The sequence below is a fragment of the Episyrphus balteatus genome, chromosome 3 (assembly GCF_945859705.1).
Source record: "Episyrphus balteatus chromosome 3, idEpiBalt1.1, whole genome shotgun sequence".
In the NCBI taxonomy this organism is placed as follows: domain Eukaryota; kingdom Metazoa; phylum Arthropoda; class Insecta; order Diptera; family Syrphidae; genus Episyrphus; species Episyrphus balteatus.
Genome location: NC_079136.1, coordinates 94,492,748 through 94,510,578, shown reverse-complemented (window position 1 = coordinate 94,510,578; position 17,831 = coordinate 94,492,748). Strand labels below are relative to the sequence as shown.

The 17,831-nt window shown below is 30.6% G+C and overlaps 1 protein-coding gene across 1 annotated transcript; it reads right to left on the bottom strand.

Annotated features, from left to right (window-relative positions):
* Positions 1-502: 502 nt before the first annotated feature.
* On the bottom strand, positions 503-13,826 carry LOC129913522 (sodium-coupled monocarboxylate transporter 1-like). The gene is made up of 11 exons (XM_055992258.1): positions 13,478-13,826; positions 13,242-13,401; positions 3,251-3,368; positions 3,123-3,190; positions 2,249-2,400; positions 2,043-2,183; positions 1,723-1,831; positions 1,514-1,623; positions 1,182-1,449; positions 975-1,126; positions 503-915 (listed from the first exon to the last, which is right to left on the bottom strand). The coding sequence occupies exons 1-11, from the start codon at positions 13,687-13,689 to the stop codon at positions 636-638; spliced, it is 1,770 nt and encodes a 589-aa protein (XP_055848233.1). The 5' UTR covers positions 13,690-13,826; the 3' UTR covers positions 503-635.
* Positions 13,827-17,831: the final 4,005 nt, after the last annotated feature.

The window sequence follows — 17,831 nt, the reverse complement described above, 5'->3', positions numbered from 1 at the left end:
TCACTTTTGACTAGTACATGGAGAGTTTCGGAGTTAGATTACTTCTACAATACGATGGTTACAATAACGATTGTGGGCTCATTTTATAGGTAATTATAAGTACTATAATTCATTCTTGAAGAATTATCCAAACAAATCAAAAGTTCGTCAGATATATGAAAAAATGTCATTTTGTCCCAACCTTGCGAAACAAACCCGCACTTTGACCAACTATAAAATTTTATTTAATCAACTCACGGAATTGTTTTGTATATCATTGTTTAGATAATTTTATTGTTAATAAGTCCTACCTTTGTCATTTTCTGTTAAAATGAATAACAATGGAGCTATTCAATAAAAACGCTACCAATCTCTTTTCCAAGATGGCGGCTGTTCCCAACCTCCAATTTTCCCAACAAATTGACTTTTATGATAAGGACAACCACCCGAACACATTCCATGAAAAAAATTTTGTCCCGCGAAAAATGCGATTTAAATTACTAATTTCCCTGGGCTATATTGTACTCATTTTTCTTTTTAAACGCAAAAACAATTTACATAAGTCATTGGTTTTGTTTTGTGAAAAAAATAAATAAATTAGGTATTCTGAGTTAAAATAAATTTACAAACGAATACTTTTTGAAATTTAAATTTCTTTATCTTATTAAACCATTGGGTAATTCCAGTTCATGCTCTTCAGTCAACGACGACGATGCCGCCGTCGTCGATCTTTGTTTACGTTTCATAATATTCTTAACGAAAGGTGATAACAAGTTAACGTTAACTGCTTTCCTCTCGGGAGTCAAATAACTTAATGGAACTGCAATAATCCATACTAAAACTACACCAATAAATTTGTACCAATAGAATGAAATGTCAAACATATTAAATCCGATGTCCTTTGGAAAAGATTCTTCTCTAAAATTATCCTTGAATCTGTAATTATTTAAAACACCATAAAATCAAACTTTTAAACTCTGGTTTAAAAAACTTACATTGAAGTATTCAATGTAATATTATTTAAACAACCATCAGTTCTCGTTGGCAGTGGAGCGTAGGAAAGTTCACCAGCCTTAATTCGTATCTGAGCGCCTATAAAAATGCACAATACACCCATCATACTTGATACAAGTCCTACCAATGCTGCCTTTAAGAAAAATGTTTAAAAATAAGGTGATTTAGATGTAAGTTTTTACATTTACCTTTCCATGAGCTTTTGGTACCAATAATCCCAAGAAAAATACTCCAACTATACTGCCTTGGGTCAAACCTCCAATGGTTAGAACTGTTTGAAGAATCGAATTAAACTGTTCAACAATAAATCCTCCCGAAATGCAATAGATTCCACTAAAGAATACAAAAGCCTTCATTACAAAATTGGCTTTCTGTTCAGTGTGATGTTTTATGAAGGGTTTAACGCAATCGAAGTAAAAGATTCCAGAAAGTGAATTCAAATTAGCTGAAATCGTACTACACAATGTGAGAAGACTTTTAGAGTCAAAAAGTATTTTTGTTAATAAGTTAGTGAGTATACCTTAAAGCGGCACTAAAAACGCATGAAATAAAAACACCTGGCATCCCTGTTAAATGCCCAGCAACATCTTGAACGAAATATGGCATCAATTTGTCCGACTTATCAACAATCTTTTGAAAGAAAATTTTTATTTAACAGGAGTTTTAATAGAACTTAAACCAGATATATCGTAAAATCGTATATTGTGAAATGCAAATATGTTAGCTTACCTTAAGCTTGAGTGGATCGCAATTGTAATACAACGCGTACATTATAATACCAGTAAGACAATTGAATGTCATGATGACGAAAAATCCAATTCCAGCTATAACTAAGGACCTATATCGGAAAAAAAAAACTCTGCGTTAATTTTTGTTAAATGCCTCAAGTCTGGTACGCAGCTCGCGCTAAATTTTAGCTCCCATACAAATTATCGAAAAATTTTATCTGAGCTAAAATGGATCCCATACAAATTATCGATAACTTGTATGGGAATTTTATCTCGGCTAAAATTTAGCGCAAACAGCGTACCAGGCTTCAGCTAACAAACCTTCTAGCAAATACAACTGATGGTAAGGCAACAATCCTTTGAACACAAGTTTGATTTAGTCCAATACTGCCAATCCATAAGCAAAATCCTCCAAAAAAGCAATTCCACACCGTAGCTCGAACTCTAGGATCAAGGTCTATGCTGCAAATAATATAGAAAGTTATTTGAAAAACTAATAGACAATTTCATTAAGATTTTATATCTACTTGACTTGTAGACGACCACCATCAATTGCATTATCAATTACTTTACTAACTCCACCTGCTTTTAACGTTCCAATAACTCCGATTAGGATAATTGAACCAACCATTATACCACCTTGAATAACATCTGTCCAAACCACTGCTTTGATTCCACCCTGAAAACATATACATAAATATTTTCTTTAAAATAAATACATATAATAAATAAGTTTAATTAAGCTGGGAGATTTTTGAAGGTAGGGCACTTTTGAAGTTAGGGAATTTTGTGTCCTACTTTTAAGAGTGTCCTACCATCAAAAATGCCGTACCAAAAATGCCATACCTTCAATTATTTTCAAACTATAGAATTTTTGAAACAAGGTGTTGAAGGTAAGGTATTTTCGATCTTTTTTGATGTTGTGCCAAAGTTATCGAAAACAGACAAAAAATTAAAATCTGATAAAAGTGGAGTTTTTAAATTTTCTTTAAATTTAGGTCCAATTTATTCACTCTCCATTATTTTTAAAGGCTCCATTAAAAATTATAAAACTGTCAAATCGCATACAAATTTTAAAATTTCCCTTTTTTAATGGCGACTTTAAATTTAATGGAGTGTGAATAAATTGGACCTTAGACAGTTTACTCTGTCAGTCAATTTTGTATTGAAAAACACAGTTTGACAGAAATAGTATTCAATGTGTTTTCGTGTGATGCTTGAATCAGCACGAAAAAGAAGTCTTTGAAAGTAATTTTTGAAATTTATAAAAATTTACCAGTTTTGTGGTACCTGTGCCGATTTCTTTAATATTTGCTCCGAGTCAAAATCGATTCAAAAAAACTAATGTCTGTTAAAAGTTAATACTTTTATAATCAAAATGATATTGCTAATTTAACTCACCAACATTGTGTACATGACGCAGACGAAACATACAATTCCATTTACAATATGAACATTATTTCCCGTAACTAAAATTAAAATTATTTAAATTTATATAAATAATGTATACTAAACTTTGTATTACTTACCCTGTGAAAAGGCCAAAGATGGGATGAAAATATAGACTGGCAAATAAAGGAATGTTGTCAGTATATATGCAAATGTTACAATCTTTCGTGTTTTCTTATTAAACCTCAATTCTAAATACTGTGAAATAGAAATTAAAATATTTTATTTTTACATATTTTTAACTTAATAAAAGTGAAACGTAATAAACGTAATAAAGTATATAATGGAATATATAATAGAAACATAAAACCTGTCATGTACATGAGGGTGGTCCTTAGGAAAAAAAATAAAACAAGGACCACCCTTATGTACATACATAGATGAAGTTACTGATTTAATTGGAGAATAAACAAACTAGTATCGTAAGAAAATAAGAAGATGTATAAAATGCCATAAATATAATACACTAATACTCTTTAGGATGACACAATTTTAACAAAATTAGTTAATTTAATTTATTCATTAATTTTATAAAAAATTAAAAAAAAAGCATTAAAGTTGATTTTAAAATTACGAAAACACATCTTTAAGGGTGCAGGTTACTAAGTCCACGGGAACTAACTCCACTGAGGGACTTCGTTCTCATACTTTAGTAAAGTGGTTTTCTTTCCCATTCAAGGTGGGATTGAATTCCACTCTCTAATGGGAACCTAGTACACACTCAAATAAATTAAAAGAGAATTTATTTTCAACAACGATTTAATAACGAAAGTAATCAAATAAGCGTAATTTTCGTAAAAGTACTTTTTAGCAGTGTTGCCAGAGAATTTTAGAGGCAAGGAGCCGAATTTTGGAAGTCTTGGAGCCAAAAATCGCCAACTTCAAACATTGTTCATAAAAACTCATAATAATGTATTTTGTATCATTTTTTTTTTTTTATTTTGTTTCATCATTTTTTTTCCAACCTCAAATTAACTTAAATATATGAAAACATAAATAAAAACTTAAAACAAAAATAAAAAAAAGAAATAATACTCTAAATTTATCAGACTTCAAGTTAGATTCTTTAATTTTTATTTTAGTAATAAATAACAAAACAAATAGGTAGGTATACATTGTGGAAAAGTGGAAACAAAATATGAGGCGTTCAGAAATATAATGGGTCAAGTCCATTTCAAATTTGTGCATTATTCTGAACTTTGAGAAGCTTTTTTTTCAGAAATTAAAGGAACTTTTAAAATAAATGTTTCACAGATAGATCTATGTCTCCAAAATGTCTTTCTTTTATTTCATTTGATTTTATGTCAATTTTTAAGACCTTAAAACATCCAACTAAAGGAGAAGTGGTGTATGAAAATGAAAGTAGGTACATTCACAATTGCGCTTTTCAGCAAGACGTCAGATTCTACCTCGAAGAAGTTTAGTTCTACTTCGAAGACTTTTAAGACGTGATCATAATACCTATAATCCAGTCAAATAAGGGTTTAACCTCGGAATGAATGTTAGTAGAAATTTTTTTTGCTCAATATCTTCCTTTTGCCATTCTATAACATATCTCAAAAGTCTAGACAAATCTCATGTCCGCTTGTCGCTATTTCAAGGTCAAATCGCGAAATGGAGATTTTCAAAATTAGCAAAAATAGGTTATGGTATTACATACACATATGATACATGATTTCAAGGTATTTTTTTATGCTGATTCCAAAAAATCTAAAATCAAGACAATCTGACGTATCTGGAAAAAGTTATACCTGTTTTTCATCTGTCAACTCATATTATTATAACAGTTGCAAACTTACTGCCGAAAAACCCTTAAAAGTTATGGTAGATGAACCAAATTTTGCATGAAGATTTTAGAATCCATCATTATTAAAAATTAAAACAATCTATTATAAAAAATATAAATACCTACGAAATAATGGTATTTTTTGATGGAGGAGCAAATTTTAAGATATGCACTAAAGAAGATTCTTGTTCATCTTAGGAATAAGTGCTAAAAGGCTAACTTTTTCATTTTAATCTTTGTTTGGATATTCTTTAACTACCCTCAAAAATCTAAAAAAATCTCATGTCCGCAAGTCCTAATTTTCTTGGTTTGAAAATAAGGTGCAGATTTTAAATATTGAAAATAACACTTCAGATATTTGTGTCAGATCAACATGAATAAGGTGCATTACTTTTCAGGGATGGTCAGGTTGACTTGTTTGTGAGTTTTGTTGGAATACATTTGTCGCTTATGTTGGTATACATATAAAAATTTAAACTTTTCTTATTAATTTTTTAAAATCTGCACCTTATTTTCAAACCAAGAAAATTAGGACTTGCGGACATGAGATTTTTTTAGATTTTTGAGGGTAGTTAAAGAATATCCAAACAAAGATTAAAATGAAAAAGTTAGCCTTTTAGCACTTATTCCTAAGATGAACAAGAATCTTCTTTAGTGCATATCTTAAAATTTGCTCCTCCATCAAAAAATACCATTATTTCGTAGGTATTTATATTTTTTATAATAGATTGTTTTAATTTTTAATAATGATGGATTCTAAAATCTTCATGCAAAATTTGGTTCATCTACCATAACTTTTAAGGGTTTTTCGGCAGTAAGTTTGCAACTGTTATAATAATATGAGTTGACAGATGAAAAACAGGTATAACTTTTTCCAGATACGTCAGATTGTCTTGATTTTAGATTTTTTGGAATCAGCATAAAAAAATACCTTGAAATCATGTATCATATGTGTATGTAATACCATAGCCAATTTTTGCTAATTTTGAAAATCTCCATTTCGCGATTTGACCTTGAAATCGCGACAAGCGGACATGAGATTTTTCTAGACTTTTGAGATATGTTATAGAATGGCAAAAGGAAGATATTGAGCAAAAGAAATTTCTACTAACATTCATTCCGAGATTTACCCCTTTTTTCTCCTTATTTTACTGTATTACTAATCAAGTTCTTTTTTTATAAAAGTTTTTAATTTTGAAGAAGCCAAAAATCGCCAAATTGAAAACTTAAGGAGCCAAATTTTGAAGGAGCCGGTTTAGTTATAAATAGCCGGTCCTGGCAACACTGCTTTTTAGTAAAAATAAAACGCGCAGGGGCATATAAGTCTCGAGTTTTTTTCGGAATTTATGTCCCACTTTACTGGAATCCAATTGAATCATTTATTTGCAAAACATGATAAGTCCACTTTTTTTCAAAATTCGTTTTTTTAACTAAATTTGTACTCCAGGGATAACCACGTCTGTCTTTAAAATATGAAGTATCTACTCCATCTATATCCGATTTTACAGCTACGCGAAATATTTTTTTAGTATCAAAAACAGAATAAGTCCCGGACTTATCATCTTTTGAAAATAAACAACAGCTTCTTTTTGTGTAAATGGTATATTAGATTAATGGCTGAAAATCTTAAGTTTAAAGCTACTTTAAAGTTAAATAAGCAGTCCGGACATTGTATTTTATTCTCAAATACAATTGTTTGATAGACTGGGGCTAAAAGCAAAATTGCATATCCATTTAAAAACTAATTTCACATCCGTTTATTTTCAAAGTATGATAAGTCCAAAAGCGTTTTTATTTTTTATCTTTTGAGCTATCGCTCCAAAAATTAAAAACGAAACGATATTTTGTAGCTAGGCAAGAGTTCTACAGAATATGTTTTTTATAAATTTTTCTACGCATATCAAAAGAAAATAGAACGTTTTTTTCTTCTCCTGAAAAATTTAAAATCATGGACTTATCATGTTTTGCAAATAAATGATTCAATTCGGGACTTAGGTATGTCCCTCACTACTGAGACATAAGTCCCAAAAAAACAATTTCGGGACTCATTTCCCACATGTATTTTTTTTTTAATTTTTGCGTATAAGTACCTAAAGAGAACCGGTTTTGGTTTATTTTTTTCTTTAGCACTTAGTCCAATGCAAAGTACAATTACAAGATGTTGAAAAACAGAAAAGAAGTTCGCAAACTTAATTGTTAGTCGAAATTGCATCGTGACAAAGTGATAAGTATTCTTTTTGAGTTGATATAAGGGTGAAACGGAAAAACTTTTGCTCAGATGAGAATCTATATAATTTGTACAACCCAAACGCGAAGCCGAAAAAAATTTTGCCCAGGGGAGAATCAATTATGAGGTGCGAAAATAAAAATTCGCGCGAACCACCCGTGGTGGTTTTTACTTCAAAATGAAGTATGTCATTTGATTTCTTCAAAGAATTTTTGAATTTTTTTTTTAAAGCAGTTGAAGCCGTTTGTTTTTTGAATAAAAAAAAATTGGTGAGCCGTTCAAAAAAAAAAAATTCCACATATTTAAACAAAATTTCAAGTAAATGAAAAATGATTTTTCAAAAGAAAATTTCGAAATATTTTTAAAAATCCAAAAATTATTTTTTTGGAAATTTGTTCTTAATTTTTAATTTTAGACTGCTGGAACGTGTTTGTACAAAATTGTCATTGAATTCGGTTAATTGGTTTACGAAAAAGTCAAAAATAAGAATTGACAAATTCTCCAAGAATGTATAATTGACAATTAAGATACATAATTATATGATTTGTAAAAACTGACTAATATGTGTATGAAATATTGTTTTCATAAAAAACTGGAATCACAACGTAGCCCAATATTGGTACCACAAAAATCATTGACGAAATTATAAACACATGTGTGAAACCAAAACTATATATTTCTGCTGGTATTGCTATAACTGATATTCCCGAGAGTTGACTAAATTAACACCAAATTAAAAAAAAAATTGTAAATTTTCATCTCATCTAATTCCCACCTTGCAAACAACGATATAGCGATAGGCCACGTTTTCATTTTTTTCCCACCCAATAGGTATTCACTACTAGTATTATTTTTCACCGAAAAAAATCCAAAATATATACCAATGGCTGCTGATATAGCCAACATTAAACATAAGATCGTGTAATCGATTCCGAATGTAAATATTTTTGAATAGTTTACAGTATCTGATGTATTAAATGACATTTTGAAAACACAGATATTCAATAAACTATAAAAATGAAAATACAATAATTGGAATACTATAAATGCTTTCTTCCTGTATCGCCCTTAACTCAACAATGACTTAAAAAATTGGTTTTGATAAATTATTTGTGGATTTAAATGTAGGTACAACATTTTCAAACTTATCTGGCGGTAAGAGTTGATAAAATTGTGTCACACAAAATACGATACAGATAATTTGAAATAATCAAGAAATTCAAATAATGCACTTAAATGCATTAAATATTGTCTTAAGAAATGACATAACGAAGACGTAATGAAAGAACAAAAGAAAGGGCAGTTATCTTCAAATAATAAATTTATATCTTATTTATTATTCCATAAAATACAAATTTATATGTTTGTAAACAATATGTATGTAAACAATAAGAGTATTGTTATTAAATACATTAAAATAAGGGCTTGTTTCGCAATGTGTCAGTAAAGTTCTGATCAGTAACTCTTCAGATAATCAAATTTAAGGCTATAAAACGTTCTCTAATATGGATTCTAAAACAACAGAATTCGACCAATATAATCCTCTGCATTGACCTGTTGTCCGAAATGACTTTTCTTGTTGGAAAAATCATAACTTATGAACGCATTAAGATACCTTTTGTTTAGCACGGTGTGTTTGGGAATCAATGGCCGAAGAAAAATTTTTTTAGAAAAAGGAATTTATAGAAAAAACTATTGAAGTAAAACATTAAATACATTTTTAAAACCAATTAAAAAATGTATTTCAAATAAATCCAATTATCACTCACAGGTTTCATAAGTTTTGGTATCAAAACGGTGCATCCTGCGCTAATTGGGTCAATCAAACATGGTTTGCTTTGACCGCCATCTCGACCTACCTACCTAAAACATTAAAAATTGTCCTTATTTTTTCAAATTTTGTTAAAAACAAACATATGACTAGACTACCTAAGTGCTTATAGGGTGTTCCGAAATAAAATTTATCACAACAGTGGATGCTAAAAGTTGAAAAAGTTTTTTTTTGCTTTTAGTGGTCAAGCAAGTTAAGTTAATTGACATATTTTTTGTGAAAAAGTAAAACGAAACAGTAAACGGACCCCATATCGTCATGTGTCGCCTTGTCACCATGTCGCCTTATCGTCTCGTGTCGCCTTGTCGCCATGTCGGTCGCCTTGTCACCATGTCGCACAGTGCGGCGACTAGTGGAAAAAAATCAAAAAAAAAATTGCCAAAAATGTGGGGCAAGTATGCCAAATTCAAGGTAATTAGTCTGAGTGAATGAATCAACAGTTAATTTATGATAAAGTTCAATCTTCTGTCGTCAGAGATGCTCAGAAGATCAATAAAAAAAAAAAATGTAAGAGTAAGATTTTTAGTTAACGGTCAAAAGAGCATTTGTTGAAGAAAAAAAGAAGATATGATATTTTTTTTGCTAGATTCATATTCAGGAGAGAAAATATAATTATTCTAACTGCATTATTTTTTTTTGCATGTAAATTTATATTTATTTTGAGAGTCCAAATCAAAGCTTCTTTGTGCGTGTTAAGTACTAACTTCGATAAGCTATATATTTTTGGAGGGGTCCGATGGGAAAAAAGTGTTTTTATTTAAAGAAAGTAAACAATTATACCTTTTAAAAAAAGTAAGTTTTTTTTGCAGAAGCCTGCTCTTTCTCTTGCAACAAGTGTTTGTTTACGAGTATTTTTTACATAATGTGTTCCGCTAGGGAGCTTTTTGATGCTTGTTTTTCCAACCCAACAGCCCGATTGCGTGGTGTTTTGCAGTTAATGAAGTCAAAACTAAATATGCAACCAAATTTAGAGCCTGAAAATCAAGAAATCTTAGCAAAACACTTGTTTTTTTATTTTTTCCCGAATTCCCATACATACAAGTTCCTGGATTGAATAATGTATACAAAAGTAGGCGTGGCAGGGGGCGAATAGGGTCGACACTATTTTGTATTTTTGAACTCGCCTAGATAATCAAATTTCTTCAATTTTATTCAAATTGTGCAAGCCGTTTTCTAGATATAAATATGCACACTCAGGAGTGGGCGTGGCAGGGGGCGTGGAAATTTCGCTAAAGTTTGTAAAACGTGTTGTAATAACATTTAAAAACAATTTTTTTTCCAAACTCAACTTATTTTCAAAAATTTGATTTTTTTCCAACATCTCCATACAATCGACGCACTGTGTGTCGCCTTGTCGCCACTTCGCTTTGTCGCGAACCAATAATTATTAAAAAAAATTATTAAAATGAAGTAAGTGTGTTTTTATCAAGAAGGAGATGAAAACGTAATATCTGTTTGATACATTACAATAAGCCAAAAAACTGACGATATCTCGAACAATAAAAAAGATATCGTAAAGATTTAAAAAGATCTTGAAAGAAGGAATATAGTTCTTACAGAAACCGTTATAATTTATATTAAAAAAAAAAACATGTCTTCACATAAAAGCATAACCTCAAAAGTAGTTTTTTTTACATTTTCTAACGGTAATATTTCAAAAACGGGAGCTGATAGGATATTTCTGACTTTAGATTCGAATTCAGCACACCGAAAACCTAAAGAAAAGTATATCATAGTCTCGGCACCAAAAACCTTGTAGACCTGTGTAATGGTACGGACCCCCAGCAATTGTGCGGCTAGCCAACAATAAAGTAGACGAAATTTTTCATAATCTTAGTGAACATTACATCCGTTGTTTTTCTTACATGATCTCCCGTTGGGCCCTGGAAACCGTATCTGGGGCCCCGGGGCACATCCCTGGCTGCCCCAATGGCATGCATTCCACGTAACTGGATCGGATATAATGCGGCAAAAATTATTGAATAAAACAGCCGTTTACGTTCTAATAATTATTCTCCTTTATAAAAGAAACCAAACTGCAAAATAGTTTTGAGCTCAAAACCATTTCAATTTTTTTTCTTTTTCACATACCATGAGTTATTAAAAATAAATTGCACGACTGGGGTCGCACGTACTTGCTCTTATGCTTAAAGTAACTATAATGTTAAAGCTTTTTATTCAAGAAATTTAAAATTCGATATTTTGAAGAAATTTCATAAGTAGTATAAAAAAAATTAAATCTGTTTTTATAATTAATAAAACTCCGTTTTAAAATATCTTAAAAAAAAAAAACAAATATGCCATTTTATTTCTCGTATAAAAAGGTATTTTTAGAAAAAAAATTTTGAAAATTGTAGGAGCCGTTTTTTTAACATTTTTCAAAAAAAAAGTTGGTATGCCATTTTGAAGATATAATTAATTTACATATAAAAACTAAATTTCAAAATTTTTCATTGATCCGTTTTCAAAAAATTGATTTTTCAAAAAAAAATTTTGAAATATTTTTTTAAAACCAAAAATGCGTTTTTTGAAAATTTTCTAAAATTTTAATATTATCTTTACTTACACACTTTTGTATAAAAATTTTCATTTAAATCGGGTTAATTTTGTACGAGATATTCAGAAACGAAAAAAACCGTTCTATGACAGGTACCGTTAATAACGGTACAAAAAATATTTTTTTTATTTAAAAAGTTGGCCCTTATGTGTAGTATTACACACAAAAATTTTAATCAAAATCGTTAGAGCCGTTTTTGAAAAAAATTAACTTTTCTATTTCCGTTATATGGCAGGTACCGTTAGTTTTGGTCATAAAAAAAAATTTCAATTTCCCCTCTAGGGAATCACCAAAAACTGCTAACTACCAAGTTTGAAGAAAATCACTTCACTCGTTTAGGCTGCAGCTCCAGATAGAGACAGACGGACAGACAGACAGACAGAATTGCCGGACCCACTTTTTTGGCATTCTCCATCATCGTAATGTCATGTAAAATTGTTATCTCGAGTTCGATTTTTTTTACTAATCCTAAACTTGCCCTATAGTTACGGTGACCATATTTCTGGAAGCCAAACCCGGGACAGATACAAAATTCATTGGATCGTTTTGAAAACATTGATTTTTCAAAAAATATTTCAATTTTTCTGAGTTTTCATAATTTTTACTTATTTTGATAACAAGAACGATTTTTTTGGGATCGTTTTTGTTGAAATCATTTAAGTCATTTACGAAATCAGAAATCAAGAAAATGGTTTTACAACCCTCTGTAGACACATCTCTTTTTTGCGAATTTGGTTTATACTTTTTCATTGTGATCACTTTTTATTTTTGTTATGCCAAATTCGCACCCGTGTGCCCACAGAGGGATAATAATGTCTGTTAATAACTTCTAAAAAAAATATTTTTTAATCAAAGTACGGGAGAGCTGCTTTTTAACATTTTAATTTTATTTTAAATAATTTTGAAATTGTATGATCTTTAACACAACTTTTAGCGTATCCTTGAAAGTCTTGAAACTTTCGGAAACTCTGGGTTATTTAATCTTCCATTCGAATATATTTTCCCTGGTGTAGCAACTACACAAACAGAAGCTGGCTGGAACTAAATAATTGACGAACATTTAAAAAAACTTTAGCCTAGTCTAGAGGCGAAACGAAAATTTTAATACAAAACTAGCACGACGAAATCATAAACAAAAATTTTGCTTTTCGTTGCACAATACTCAGCTTAGGCAACGAAATTCTTATCTGTGCTAGTATATATGGAGAGTTTTCAATCGTTTGTCACCTCCATTTATTTGTCCAGGCAATTTTTCTTGCAGCAGTTTTTTTTACTTTGGAGACCTAGAAAAATTTTCGTTTTGCTTCAGCAGCATAGGCTTAGTGCTTTATCCGAAAAATTAGAATAATTTTAATTTCAAACCACTGTTTTCTTGTTTTCCGTACAAAGTATTTAAAATATTGAATACAAAAATCAGAGAATGTGCAAATACGGGACAATCCCGGACAGATTACAAAATACGGGACACTTATACGTCCCGGGTTTCTTAAATAAGAACCTGGGACAAGCTGTAGAAATACGGGACAGTCCCGGGTAAACCGGGACGGATGGTCACCGTACCTATAGTACCTATATCGCAAGTAAAAAACAGTTTGTTCATATAATTATAATTTTTTTTTAAATTAATATAATGAATGAATTGTTAAAACAGTTAAAACTTTCCAACTTACCTCATAACAATTTGAAATATTGTTTTCATAAAAAACTGGTAATACAAAATAGCACAGTATTGGTACCACAAAAATCATTGATGAACTTATAAACACATAGGTGAAACCAAAACTATACATTTCTGCTGGTATTGCTATAACTGATATTCCAGAGAGTTGACTAAATATTTTTTAAAGAAAGATCATTCATTAAATTTTAAACTCTATATCTAATGTAACTTTAATAAAATTCCCACCTTGCAATCAACGATATAGCTATGGGCCATATTGTCATACGTTTTCCACCCAATAAATATTCATCAGCAGTATTATTTCTGACCGAAAAAAATCCAAAATATATACCAATGGCTGTTGATATAGCCAACATTAAACCTAAGATTGTGTAGTCTTCCATTCCAAATGTGAAATTTTTAGAATAGTTAACGGTATCTGTTGCATTAAATGACATTTTGAAAACAATAAAACACAAGCCTTTAATGAACTTTAAGAATTTAAACACAACTGGATTTATAACAATGCAATCTTCCTGTATCGCCCTTAACACAACAATGATATACAATATTGGCTGTGATTAATAAAATGTGTAATTTAATCTTAACACATTCAGAATAAGAGTTGATAAAGTTATGTTTGATGTCAAAGGGCACAAAATACAAAACAGATAATTTTAATTAAACAAGTTCAATTGCTTCTCTTTAATGCTTTGAAGCTATTTTGTACAGATCGTCAGTTAAGAGAAATGTCGTAACGAAAATTAATATGGAAGACAAAATAGTCCGGTCAAATTAGACTCAAATAAGGGGGTGATGTTACATTAATTCCCAGCAAGCTGAAAATTGGTAGGATTGTTGGAAACGCCATCATAAATTAAATCTAAAAAGTCCTTATCGATCCGAGGCCTGAAAAAAAAAAAATGTACGGGTGGTCAAAGGTCACAAAAACTGGTTTTTCACGATTTTCAGCAAAACGGTAAGTCTTATCAAAAAATTTTCAATGCAAGAATTGTATACCAGATTATTATATATAAAAGGTGTCATGACACTTTTTTTCCTAAGACCCACCGTTTCTTAGGTATGGTATAACGATTCAAAAAGTTGAAGTTGAGTTGGAATCGTCATAATCAGGCCTATTCTGAAAAAAAACTCCTAACTGAAAAGTTCTTGAAATTTCATTGTTTTCTTAGCTTGAATTTCGTTCCTCAATAGTTAAGGATATGGGGAAAGCAAAAAAAAAATGGAAATTTTCGCCATTTTTCCGATTGGGGCCCTTCTGCCGAAACCATTTCCCTGGTATTTTTTGTTTAGATTAGGTCCGAATATAATACAGGGTGTCCGATAGAGAATGGACAACCCTAGAACGGCTGATAGCTACACTTATGATTGTTCTAAAAACAGATAGAAAAAAGTTCTATCGCAACCAGTTCCAATCGGAAAAATGGCGAAAATTTCCATTTTTTTTTTGCTTTCCCCATGTTCTTAACCATTGAAGAACGAAATTCAAGCTAAAAAAATAATGAAATTTCAGGAACTTTTCAGTTATGAGTTTTTTTTTCAGAATAGGCCTGATTATGACGATTACAACTCAACTTCAACTTTTTGAATCGTTATACCTAAGAAACGGTGGGTCTTAGGAAAAAAAGTGTCATGACACTTTTTATATATAATAATCTGGTCTACAATTCTTGCATTGAAAATTTTTACAACCCGTAAATTCTTTTTCCAGGCCTCGGATCGATGAGGACTTTTTAGATTTAATTTATGATGGCGTTTCCAACAATCCTACCAATTTTCAGCTTGCTGGGAATTAATGTAACCTGGGATGTCTAAATTGACCGGACTAAAAGAATTAAAAGTTATTTTCAGAACGATAAGTTGGAACGTTTTCGGTTTTTTTGAATAATTGTTTATGTACAAAATTCCCCTGGACTACAAGAAGAAGAAGAAAAAGAAAAAGAAGAAGAAGAACAGTGAACAGTCAATCATCAATAGAAAATTCAAATTGTAGTGTCTGAAGCTATGAAAAAGAGTAGTGCTGTGAAAGTAACTTAAAAATGAATACCCCGATGTTTCGTATATTCGTATGTTTTGTATGTTTTTATATTTATTCTTTTTTGTTGATGGGCTATTGGCCTCTATTGTGTATTTCGTTGACTCCTTGTCCTGAAGCAGAATAATAACTATTGATACCTTATTTAAAACAAGTTTTTTTTTTTATTTTTCAGAACTTGATTCTTTCCAATTATTTTCAAAAACATTCATTAACAGTTGGTTTATTTGTTTGACAGTGTGATTTCCACGCATACCATGCCTTAAATCCTTGTTCTTTTTTAATTTTACGGGCACACATTGCAGCTGCAGTAATATCGTCTAATAAAAGTTGATTGCAATTTATATTACAGGTGTTATGTGATCTTCGACCATCGTCCGGTTTGCACCAAAATCGGTCGTTAATTTGAAATATTCCCCAATCTTTTGATCTATTATTGTTTGTATGAATTGCATTCGTTTTGTAGTCACTTTCAAAACGAGCTAAACACACCCAATCGGGAAGATCATTTCTAGGAATACCAAATTTGTCCAATTCACGAGCAAGTTCACATTTAGAGAATTGTTTTCCATATGAAAAGTAAAACAAATTAATGAAAAGAAATGAAAGTATAATAATACGATTTTTAGACATTTTGACGTGACAAATACAAAATTTACTGATTATAACCATGACAAACTGATGGCTATTTATACACAAAGTGATCTTCAGAGTGCGGTTACTATCTATATAGATTTGGAAAAAAACTCTTATCGTGATTAAGTGGGAAACCCCGATTCTTAGTTAAAGAATACAAAAGAAGAACGTATCTAAGAGAAGGGGAACAATGAAATTACTAGTATGTCGTAATTATACAAAAACAATAAAAAAAAAAAATAAAATGCACGACTGGGTCGCACGTACTTGGTCTTGCAGTCCAAAGCACTTTTATGTTAGTTAACTTGTACATGATAAGAGCTGCCTCTAAATAAAATTTAAAGAAATTTGGTTAATGAAGGGGAAGAGTCAACATTGAGACAACATTTTTTTCATGTAAAAAAAAATTTTGTTATTTGACATTTTTGAGAAAAATAAAAAAATAAAAATGCAGTTTTATTGCCATTGCTTTAAATATTACGTATACAAAGTTTAATCAAAACCGTTAGAGCCGTTTTCGAGAAATTCGCAATATCGTATTTTTTGTATGGGAGGTATACCTACGTTCTAAACGAGATATAAAAAAAACAAAAAAAAACAAACTTTCGAAATTCTATAAAAATCATCTTTACCAAATTTGAAGAAAATCCGACCACCCGTTTAGGCAGTGGAAATGTGTACAGATGAACGCACAGACGGACGGACTGAATTGCGAGACCCACTTCTTCGGAATTCTCCATCATCGTAATGTTGGTTCCGATTAAAACCTCAAATTTTTTTTTCGACACGAAACCAATACTTGTAAAAATAAAATTTAAAAAAAAAACGACTGGTTCCAAAATTTTCAAAAAGTCGTTTTTATTTTTAATGACAAAACCTTAATAAATAAATAAAAACGAAGAAAAAGAATGAATGCATAAAATGATTTGTAAATATCTTTGTTTGGGCATTCTATTTTTTATTACTGAACTAACTTCCAGTACTGGACCTTTATAAAAAATTCTTGTCCGTTTTTAGGTACCTAAATGTTGAGTTGTGTTCGAAGTGTGTTTTTAGACTTAGACTTTTAGTGACTTGTTGTTGACGAGGTGTCAACTAAAGCAAAATTATACTTTTTTACGAAAATAACCAAATGCCTATTGTTCACAAAACCATCTTATCTTTCTGGAAAACATTAAGGCGTTATATTTGACCCTAAGTAAAGTAAATAAAAACCAGTACTTATGTATAAGATATATTAATTATACGGCTGTATAAAAAAATAGTATTGATGGCTTTGCATAAAAGTGTAGCTTGTCATTGTGATAAGATAAGTCATTTTTTTTAAACAGAAAAATATCCTCCATTTTATACCTAAGATTTTGTCTACAGCTATACACGCTCTAGCGTGTATAGCTGTTTAAATACAAAGATAATGCGAAAAAAGGGAATCCCACACAAACACATATTATAATTTATTAGTTGAAATTTCCAAATCCAATATTCATTAATGGCCCTTTTCACTTCTTCATTGAACCCGAATCGCTTCTGAGATACAATTTTTTTATGGTAAGAAACAGAAGAAAGTCTGATGATGCAGGAGAATAGGTAAGATGGGTATATCATACCCCAAATCCCGAAGTTTTCCAATAGCCAAAAGAACTTTTGTGAGTATGTAAAAAGTGATTTCTGAAGTAAGATAGATTACACGGTGTTACAAAAATGAGGTTTCAAAATAAACGAGGGCGGAGACCTATCAGGTTTTGTAGAGCTAGTAGCACTGATTACGAAACGGCATTTGAAAATCCCCTAACACCACCAAAATCTGGAGTTACGGGCAAAAAACGGTTTTTTGGACCTTCACCCATTGAAAAAATTCTAGCTTCGACAATTTTTTACCCATTTTTTTACAGTTTCTGATAGAAGGTA